Source organism: Chelon labrosus (genome assembly GCF_963514085.1).
Source record: "Chelon labrosus genome assembly, chromosome: 9".
NCBI lineage: Eukaryota > Metazoa > Chordata > Actinopteri > Mugiliformes > Mugilidae > Chelon > Chelon labrosus.
In genome coordinates this window covers 318,769-330,089 of record NC_140359.1, presented here as the reverse complement: position 1 = coordinate 330,089, position 11,321 = coordinate 318,769, and the positions used below count along the sequence as shown (strand labels likewise).

Sequence of the window (11,321 nt, the reverse complement as noted above, 5' to 3'; positions counted from 1 at the left end):
CATGTTCTCCCTGTGACTGTGGGGGTTCTTTTCAGGTACTCCAGCTTCCTCCCACTGGGTTAATTGGTGATTCTAAATTGGTCGTAGGTGTGCATGTAAGTGTAAATGGTTGTCTGTCTCTCTGTGTTAGCCCTGCGACACACTGGCGAACTGTTCAGGGTGTACCACCCAGTGACAGTTGGGATGGTCTTTAGCCTTCCCATGACCCTTCACAGTACAAGCGGTTATGAATGATGAATAATATTATCTTTTATAAAAAACTGAGCAGAAACAGTGTGTCGCGAATTTGCGACACTCGGCGACAAGGGGTTAAAGGAAGCCAATGAAGAGAAGCTAAGACTGCTAATTCCTGTTATTGCTCTTGCTGTGGCATTTTGAATCAATTGGAGACTTTTTAAAGAGCTATTTGGACAGCCAGGCAGTAATGAATTACAGTAATCCAGCCTGGAAGACACAATTTTATGAACTAATTTTTCAGCATCACACTGAGACAGGATGTTCCTAAATTTATGCCGAGTTTTCTAATAATATTGCCTAAGGGAAAGATCTATAATGTGAAGAGTATTGGTCCTAGCACAGAACACTGAGGAACCCAATAACTGGTTTCCAAAAAATCCTCAAAAGGCTGATGATGACAACAGAAACCACACTAGCTGAATTTTTTTTCAGATTAGACCAGTAGATTAGACAGAAAATAATTGAGAACCACTGGATTAGACGGAGAATTCTTGAATGCCAGAAGCTGGTGGATTTTAGGTTGGCACGAGACACAACGCATTCGCCATGAATCATTGTTGGAGCCGACAACATCAACCAGTTCTCTCAAATAAGGCCATAGATGCGGAAGGTCTTGCTCTAGTCATGTCCGATTATGTCACGTCTTTTCGTCATGTCATCTGTGGAGGTTAAAAAAGTAACGAGCCTGTTTTTCAAATGTAAGGAATTGAAAGTACAGATGTTTGTGTACAAATGTAGGGAGTAACCAGTCTAATGTGGTTCCTTTAATCTTGATCACACTTTCAAGTCTTTCAAGTAAAATATTGTGATCAGCAGTGTCAAATACGGCACTAAGATCAAGCAGAACAAGTATAGAGATGAGCCCATTGTCTAAAGCCATGAGGAGATTGTTGGTAACTTTGACCAGAGCTATTTCTGTACTATGATGAACTCCAAAACCTGACTGAAACTCTTCAGACAAACCATTCCTTTTTAAATGGTCACACAACTGAACTTTTTCTAGCATTTTTGAAATAAAAGGAAGGTTGGAAATTGGTTTATAGTTGGCTAAAACAACTGGGTCTAGATTGGGTTTCTTACGTAAGGGTTGAATTGCAGCAATCTTAAAAGACTGAGGCATATATCCTGTTAATAAAGATAAATTTATCTGGTTTGATATGGAGGTGTTAATTAATGGAAAACCCTCCTTGAGCAATTTAGTTGGGATGGGATCTAGAAGACAAGTTGATGGTTTAGATGTTGTTATTCTTGAAGTGAGCTCAGAAAGATCTACTGGAGAGAAGGATTCCAGATATTGATTAGGTCTTACAGAAGTTTCTAATGCCACTGTACTTACATCTTTGACAGCAGTCGGAAGGATGCCTTGAATTTTTTCTCTAATGCTTACAATTTTATTTGTAAGGAAGCTCTTGAAGTCATTACTACTGAGGGCTAAAAGAATAGATGGCACAACCGAACTGTGGCCTGGCTACAGTGCTGAAAAGAAATCTGGGGTTGTTCATGTTTTCTTCTATTAATGATGAATAATATGCTATTCTAATCATACAGAGTTTTTTTCTTTTTACGGTATACTTTTTAAAAGTATACCGTACCTTATGTCTTTCAGTTAGTTTTGTTCCTATGTTTTCCCACCAGTGTAAATGTTTACTCCATCACTGGATGGATGAAATTATTTTAGCTGGCTAGCTAACAAGTACATTCACTCAGGTAAAATTTACGAGATGGTACTAGATCTCCAGATTAGGTAAGATTAAACATGCATCAAGTGAAAATAATTAAGGTCTAGATTCCACTAAGAAGGGACTCTCAAGATCACGCAATAACTCATCTTAAAAGAACATTTTCTTCTGTGTGGTTTCATTCCTGCTGTTCTCTTCTCTTCTCTCTTTGCTGTTCTCTTCTCTCTTTCTTCTGTCTGTACCCGGCTGGCCTTAGGCAGATGGGTCCCTCCATATGAGCTGGGTTCTGCTCGAGGTTTCTTCCTGTTAAAAGGGAGTTTTTCCTTGCCACCGTTGCCTTCAGGCTTGCTCTGGGGGTTTCAGGCCGGGTTTTTGTAAAGCGTCTTGAGACGATTTGTATTGTTATTGACGCTATATAAATAAAATTGAAAATTGAAATTGAATTCATCAGTGACATTGGTAATAAGTAACATCACTGCAAAGGGAAGTCAGATAATCAGTCAGGGTGAAAACAGACCAAAAGTACATCTGGATAATATAAGAACCTTCTTCATACATTCTCGCTGCACAGGAAAACACTGTGCACACCCCTACTGCCACCATAGGTCAAATCTGGGACAAAGGGTGGCTGTAAATTCAGATGGATGCTGATAATTTTACACTTGTAATGTAGGAGATGCAGATAGGGCAATACAATAATTGGTTTCAGAGAACCACACAGTTGCAGCCAAATGGCTTACATAAACTTTGGCTTAAACATCTCTAAACTTAAAGAGTTCTTGGTAACACTTTATAATAACTATCCGTTATAACTAGTTAATAGATCATTAGTAAACTGTTAATTAATGAGTTATTAATGACTTGTTGAGTGTTTGTTAACAGTTTAAGGATTTATAATGATGCCTTAGATAGATCACTGTTAGTTAATGAGTTATAAATGACTTGTTAACTGTATGTTAATGGTTTATAACTATACCTTATAAATTAGTAATAGATCATGAACAAGCTAATAGTAAATCACTTATGAATGACTTGTTAAGTATCAGTTAATAGTTTATATATGTTATTGGGACGTTATTCTAAAGTTGCAACTATTCTTCATTTATTAACTGTTAGTAAATTAGGAATAGTTGCAACTTTAGAATAACGTACCATTAACATACATAAGCTAATAACTAATACTTAACTATTATATTAACTCACAATTTACAGATCAGTTGTTAACAGTTTGCTAACCATCTACTAATACCAGTGAAACTTTGTAGAACAGCAAATGGGTGGAACAAGTTCAAGGTACGGAAATTTGATGTGATATTTAAAATATCAAATTTTTGTACCTCAACCTTGTTCCACCCATAGGCTCTCTGTGTACTGTATTTTACCAAAGAAACACCACAGATGAAATGTTGAACATTGTGTTTAATGTACAGAAACACACATACTGAGCCATCACATGGCAGAACAGCAGTATACAAACCCATGAGGTTTGGGCACTTTTTGGGCTAAACACTGGATAAACAGAATTTCAGAGGGACATTTAATGTCCATACATCACAGCAATGTCATGTATTATCCGTCCTAGCGGCCCTTTGCGATGCTTACGGGCAAGCCACTCATGCCATTCAATAACTCTGAGATGGCCTACCAGTAACTCATCTGTACGATTCCCCCTGAGTCGCCACACATTTTCCTTAACCGTTCTCCAGGCCCTCTCTATGTGTTGAGTATGTGCACCTGTTTGGGCATCGACATATGACACACTGTGATTGACAGTGAAATGGGTGTAACCTAGCTGAGGTAAAGCATTGCGATAAGCCCACCACTCATCACTTATTATTGTAGATCCCACTTTAACATGGTGAGCTATAAGTGGCACCAGATCTCTCCTTCTTCTTCTCTTGACTAAGCGAAGAACAGGCTTTGCATGTCTTCTCCCTCTCCGGTTCACACCTAGCATCCCAAACACCCACTTCTTCCTCTTCCAGCCACCAGCCATTCGTCCCCGTCCGTACTGTTGAAAACATAAAATATTAGGAATTATTCTTCTTTAAACAAAATGAATAATCTGTCATTCAATGTTAATTTGCATTACTATCTTGATAATAGTGCTTGCTGCTTGCCTTTCTTTTGTGTCTGAAATGGCTCTCATCAACGGTGACAAACTGCTGCCGACCCCCAATGTACTGGCCTCTTGCTAGCTGATATCTGTCCATCGCAATAGTGCACACATCTCGCAGCTTTTGAGCCATCTTGGACAGGGTTGCTGAGCTTCGGGAAATGTCATCATTGATCATGTCCACTTGACGTAGACGCAGGCCTTGTGAAAATCTGATAGAACAAGGCAAATAATTATTATACCACAGTTCTTTTGATCTTTTTGGTTTGATACACAAAGTTTGCATCTACTGCACCCCAGGAAATGAAAATTGTCCACTACTGTGTAGACAAAAACAGCAATAATAATGGAAATTATGTTTTGTGGTATTTTCTACAGAGCTCTGTCAATACATTTGGGACTAATAATACTGTAGGATATTTGTAAAATCCTATTTCTAATATTAATTGCCAGAGCCTATAGATGCCAATTGCCATTGAGCTTCAAGAGGCAGGGTCAGACACTCATGTTGTTCCAGGCCTAATGCTGACCAACACAGCATCCCATAAGTAACAGCAATTAAACATATTTCCATAATTAAACTGTTAAGAATTCAAGCTGTAAATTACACCTTTTAGCAAAATAAATCACAAAAGTGAAACAACTCCAAGCACCTGTTATCAACATGAGTCTAGAGATGCTCCATAACATAATAATCACAAGCTTTACTACATAGTCTCCAGTTATTGTTTATGACAGCATAGTTATACAGTATTTCTATTGAAATAAACACTTTTCATCATGGACAGACAGACTAAAATCATATACCTATGCCATAGTGTATCTGTACACAAAGCGCATCCAGGTGAAGAGGGAGACCTTTGAATGGCTAAATAAGAATGACACAGGCCAGGGTAGTGGCTGGAGCAGTGATTCTCAAACATTTTCATGTCAACGACCCCCAAATTAATGTGTATTTGGCCATGGACCCCATCTGAAAATATTTTGTGCCAGGAACCCCCATAAAATGTGTGTTAATATGTTTCAAAAGCTCACAACGTTTTGACTAAGATATATTGGGCACTCTTATCAGCTCACAATTAAATAGATTTCATTTTCACTCGAATTCTGGACCAAAATACCCATATATGTTGTCATTTCATGCAATAAAAATAAACTTACCATGCATAGTTGTCCACACAAACTGATTCCTTGAATTCCCTCTTTGTGTTTGCATTTTTGGCATTTCATCCGTCTTCTTAGAAGCCTTTTCTTCTGCATACATTTGATTATTTCTCTGTTTCTTCTTTAGATTTAGTTCTGCCTTCAATAAGCTCTCTTAGCTCAGTGGCTAAACCAGGCATTATTTGGCTACGATATTACAATATGACTTGATTAGGGCCTACCTATTGTCTTATCCTCGGTTCTTTCCACACACATCACACAAGCTTCCCGAGTCTCTGTGACTAGCTCCCGCCAGATTACGTTTGAATTGTATTATAGAGAGCCGAAGTCCCGCCCCTTCCGATTGCCTCCATGGGACCTATTTTCTGGTCCCGATCGACTTGTGCCTTGGATTATACATATATTGTTTTTCAGAATAAAAATGATTTTACATGTCAAGAATGTCACAGTTTGTCGCAAGATAGTTAAGTAAAACGCTATGGACAATACGTAATTAAACGAACTACAAGTCCCGCATGCAGGCACGGACAGAACCGACCAAAACTTCCTTCGTGTACCTACAGCTCTCGACATGACACGATTTATAATGATTTTCACCTCGTTTGATGCTTCTGCCTTCGTCCTGGAAGAAGACGGTAAAGCTCAACAAGGAGACAGCCATAGTTCTCTAGTGACGTACATTGTTCGAGACGAGAGATGTAGTTCACTAAGCGATCTCATACAAAACCTAATGTGTGTGGCATATCAAAAGGTCGGTGTCGACCGAAACACCGTCATCGCCAATGCCCCGATCTGTGAGCTGGCTGTTGTGGCCCCGAAGAAATACAAGGAGTTGCTGGTTGCTCATACACCACAGCAACGACTTCAGGACTTTGCAAAAAAATGTCTGGAAGTGTTGATTAATGATCCAAACCTTTTGAGGCTATGTTGAACATCAAAAGAAAAAGGGGAAACTGATTCCTCTAAGAAAGCTTAGGTGTTGTGTCACTGTGGGATGGTACCCTAGAGCAGTTCGGTTGTAGCTCGGGTCTGGTTCGCTAAGTATAGGGGGTCCAAGTTGTGCTAAGACATGTTCATATCAATAATGCCAATGGCTTGATTTTGATTTAATTTGTTTTCATGTCCTGCACAAAAAGTGCCCAAACCTCATGGGTTTGTATACTGTTGTATACTGCTGTTCTGCCATGTGATGGCTCAGTATGTGTGTTTCTATACATTAAAAACAATGTTCAACATTTCATCTGTGGTGTTTCTTTGGTAAAATACAGTACACAGAAAAGCCTATGGGTGGAACAAGGTTGAGGTACAAAAATTTGATATTTTAAATATCACATCAAATTTCTGTACTTTGAACTTGTTCCACCCATTTGCTGTTCTACAAAGTTTCACTGGTATTAGTAGATGGTTAAACTGTTAACAACTGATCTGTAAAGTGTGAGTTAATATAATAGTTAAGTATTCGTTATTAGCTTATGTATGTTATTGGGACGTTATTCTAAAGTTGCAACTATTCCTAATTTACTAACAGTTAATAAATGAGAAACAGTTTCAACTTAAGAATAACGTCCCAATAACATATATAAACCATTAACTTAACAAGTTATTAATAAGTGATTTACTAATAGCTTGTTCATGATCTATTACTAATTTATATGGTATAGTTATAAACATTAACATACAGTTAACAAGTCATTTATAACTCATTAACTAACAGTTTATTAATGATCTATTAACTAATTAAGGCATCATTATAAATCCTTAACAAACTGTTAACGAACACTCAACAGGTCATTAATAACTCATTAATTAACAGTTCACTAATGACCTATTAACTAGTTATAACGGATAGTTATTATAAAGTGTTACCGAGTTCTTTCTCCACAAACTAGAACATCAGCAGTTTTTATGTTATAGTTTTTGTATAGCATTTCATTGCCACATGCCAAGGTGTCCTTGAGCAAGACACTGAACCCCGAGTGGAGTACTACTGGTACTCAAGTGCAAACCTTTTAATATGTAGAAAAGTGCCATATAAATAAAAGATAATTTACAAGAAAAAGGTTCTTTCATTATTTAGAAATATGTTTGTTTCAATCCTTCTTGATTATAGCAATAAAGATTTATTAGTTGGGGCAGCACAGTGGCGTGGTGGTTAGCACTGATGCCTCACAGCAAAAAGGTTCCGGGTTCAAATTCATGGGCTGACTGGGCCTTTCTGTGTGGAGTTTGCATGTTCTCCCTGTGAGTGTGAATGGCTGTCTGTCTCTCTGTGTTAGCTCTGCGATAGACTGGTGACCTGTCCAAGGTGTACCCCTAAAGCTGGCATAGGCTCCAGCCCCCCGTGACCCCTCACAGGGCAAGCGGTTACAGAAGATGAATTAATGAATGATTTATTAGTTATAATTTCAACAAATACAGTTTTGATAAACGTTGTTGATGTGGCAGTGAACACCTTTGACTGAGAAAGAAGACAACTCCACACAGATTATATGGCTTCTGTTAAATTGCAAACTTGAATTGTGACTGGCATGGGCTTATGGAAAATTATGTTTCTATTTAATAACATCTCCCACCAACACTGAATCATTAAAAAAACTTCAATCTTACATTGTTTTGGTGTTAAAAGTGTAACAGCTCTTCCAATGACTCAAAACACATATTGTTAATAGAAGTAATTATCTAGGTCAGTATATAGTAGTCTGTGTGTTATTATAATGTGACTCTGTTTTTTGTCATCCTACAACAGATTGTGGAAAACTGAACTTCACATGAGCTCTCCATGGTAGCTATACAGCAGTACATGTTTTGAGAAAGCAGTAGTCATAGGTCCTTGAAGGCGCACAGCTGTACTCTCTCTTGGCTGTAGTGGGCCAGCAAAGATGGATCTCTGAGCACGTTCAACTCATGCCGTCGGTCAGCTGATTGGGAGAAATCATCAGGGCCTTCTCCACAGCCTCCTTCCAGGGGGTGGCTAGGATACCCAGGATGAACCATGAGTTCTGCTGTGACCACAGGCTGATTCCTTGCACTGCTGCAGGTAACGGCCATAGGAAATGAAGCAAAAGCGTGGCTGAGGGCCATTTGCAACCTGGAGACAGACATGTCCTGGCCCATGGTGGTAAGTCCCAGACATACGTCTGGCCACCTGTGGAAATTGAAAATGTTTAGATGGTGGCTGATGTTTCTCAGCCACAGACCATGGGGGGCTCTGCAGAGAATCAATCCATCTATAAACTACAGGGGATGACTGACTGGCACCATAATAAATGATCTTTCACATAACACATACCAACATTGACAAGTATACATACATACTTTTCACATGAAATTATTGTGATAATGTAATTTGTATAAATATGAATAAATCAAGGACTGTGTCTGAAAACAAACGTATTCCAACTTTATGGGCAACAGTGTATTTGGGTAATAGCTATTCATTTTCAATTCAGTTCAATTCAATTTCATTTATATAGCATCAGTAACAATACAAATAGTCTCAAGACGCTTTACAAAACCCGGCCTGAAACCCCCAGAGCAAGCCTGCAGGCGACGGTGGCAAGGAAAACTCCCTTTTAACAGGAAGAAACCTTGAGCAAAACCCAGCTCATATGGAGGGACCCATCTGCCTAAGGCCAGCCAGGTAGAGATAGAAAAGAGAGAAGAGAACAGCAGGAGGAATGAGATAAACATACATCTGTCATATATACATACATCTGAATAAAGCGTACATGTAGAATTTGATGATACAAATACAACATATAGCTGATGATGTTACATGTCAGTGCGAGAATGTAAGAGGAATCATAGGGAGGTTGGAGAATTGTTAATTCGGATAGGAGTGGATAACTGCAGGCCATGCAGTCTACAGTAGTAGCACAGAGTAGCATGACTAGTAATAGAGAATAAATTAGATAAGAAATTAGAGGACAGGAGCTCGGTGCCAGACAAAAGAAATGAGAGGATAGGAGCTTGGTGCGAGAGAGAGGAGACACGCTCAGTGCATTGTTCCTAAGTTTGACGATATGATGCAGGTAAAAGAAGGCAGTCCTTGTTACTTGCTTTATGTGCGAATTAAAGGACATATCCTCATCCAATATAACACAACACAAGATTTTTCACAGTAGTACTGGGGGCCAGTGTAATGCCATCCAAAGAAACTAAGTGACAGATAGACAGATAATGAATCTATGAGATATTTGGGGCCAAATACAATGACTTCAATTTTTTCTAAGAGTTTAAGAGTAGAAAATTACAGGTCATTCAAGCCTTTACACTACCAGTCAAAAGTTTCGACACACCCACTCATTTAATGGTTTTTATTTTCATGGCTATTTACATTGTAGATTCTCATTAAAGACATCACAACTATGAATGAACACATATGGAATTATGTAGTAGACAAAAACGTGTGAAATAACTCTAAATATGATTCATATTTTAAAGTCCTTGAAGTAGCCACCCTTTGCTTAGTTGACAGCACTGCAAACCCTTGGACTTCTCTCAATGAACTTCATGATGTAGTCACCTGAAATGGTTTTCACTTCACAGGTGTACCTTGTCAGGGTTCATTTGTGGAATTTCTTGCCTTCTTAATGGGGTTGGGACCATCAGTTGTGTTGTGCAGAAGTCAGGTTGGTACACAGCTGACAGCCCTATTTGACAACTGTCAGAATTGATATTTACTTAGCTTATCAGCTAAGTAAAGAGAAACAACAGTCCATCATTACTGCAAGAACTGAAGGGTCACTCAGTCTAGAAAATTGCAAAAACTTTGAATGTGTCCACAAGTGCAGTCGCAAAAAATAAAAAAGAGGACTGCCCCAGGAAATGAAGACCAAGAGTCACCTCTGCTGCTGAGGACAAATACATCCAAGTCACCAGCCTCAGAAATCGCAAGCTAACAGCACCTCAGATTAGAGCCCAGATCAGTGCCACACAGAGTTCTAGTAGCAGACACTTCTCTACATCAACTGTTCAGAGGAGACTGCCCCAATCAGGCCTTTATGGTCAAATAGCTGCTGGAAAACCATTACTAAGGAAAAGCAACAAGCAGAAAAGATTTGTTTGGGCCAAGAAACACAAGGAATGGACATTAAACCAGTGGAAATCTGTGCTTTGTTCTGATGAGTCCAAGTTTGAGATATTTGTTTCCAATTGCCATGAATGGATGGTCTCTACATGCATGGTTCCAACTAGGGGTGCACGATAATTATCGGTCCGATAATTATCAGCCCGATATCTGGAAATTATGACGTCATTCCGATAAGTCCGATATCATAACGAATGGCCCCGATAATATATAATTATTATTTTTTTTTTCAGTACTGCGGTGTGAGTGGTTGTTTTAATCAATCGCTCCAACTCCCACGTGCGATCTGAATGGCCTGAAGTGAATGCTGTGTTCAAGTGGCATCGGTATAATCGGAAAAACAACATTCTGGCTGAAAAAAATCATTAAAATACTCCGTCATGTCGGAAAAACAACCCGTCAACTCGGTCATGATTTGGGTAGTAGCTGCCATTACCCAGGATGTTACACATAAACCACAGAAACATAAAGGGTTGGAAAAACCATAGACATATATACATAGATGCCTCATTGAGCGCTGGACCGTACGTCAACGTCGCCGCCATATTGGAAGAGGCAGCTCTATCCCGCGAACCAATACGAGGGAATGGAATGAACTTTATTAAGCGTCTTCTACAAACTACAATAAACATTTACACATTCACACACCAGCGTATATATTCAGGAAACCAATAGGAACCAAAAACAACATCTGTAACATTCTGAGTAGTTAATGTTACAGACGTTGTTTTTGATTCCTATCAGTTCCCTGAATATATACGTTCGTGTGTGAATGTGTAAATGAGAGGTGATTAACTTACAGCACTTTGTAGAGTGGGGGTTACTGCAGTTGGTCAGGTCTAGGTTCAGCAACATTAGGTGCCCAAAATGAGGTCAGCTGACTACCTGAATATACTGAATGACTAGGTTATTCCATCAATGTATTTTTTCTTCATTGATGACAAGTGCAAACCTGGAACCCCCGACAAATACCGAAGCTGACTTGTAAAGTACCCTCAGAAGATCTGCTAGTGGATGTGAATGCAGCACTAACAAC

The 11,321-nt window shown here is 39.0% G+C and overlaps 1 protein-coding gene across 3 annotated transcripts in view; it reads right to left on the bottom strand.

Moving 5' to 3' along the window:
- Nucleotides 1-2,810: 2,810 nt before the first annotated feature.
- The window catches only part of ydjc (YdjC chitooligosaccharide deacetylase homolog), a 103,635-nt gene continuing 95,124 nt past the window's right edge, over nt 2,811-11,321 (bottom strand). For 2 of the 3 annotated variants that reach the window (XM_084552151.1, XM_084552150.1), the window contains 2 exons: nt 4,037-8,341; nt 2,811-3,927 (listed from right to left, as the gene is read on the bottom strand). In XM_084552151.1, the coding sequence (XP_084408277.1) occupies nt 8,017-8,341 (325 nt within the window). In that variant the 3' untranslated portion in view covers nt 2,811-3,927; nt 4,037-8,016. The remainder of the gene's footprint in view (nt 3,928-4,036; nt 8,342-11,321) is intronic. The other variant, XM_084552152.1, reaches the window with a different exon arrangement.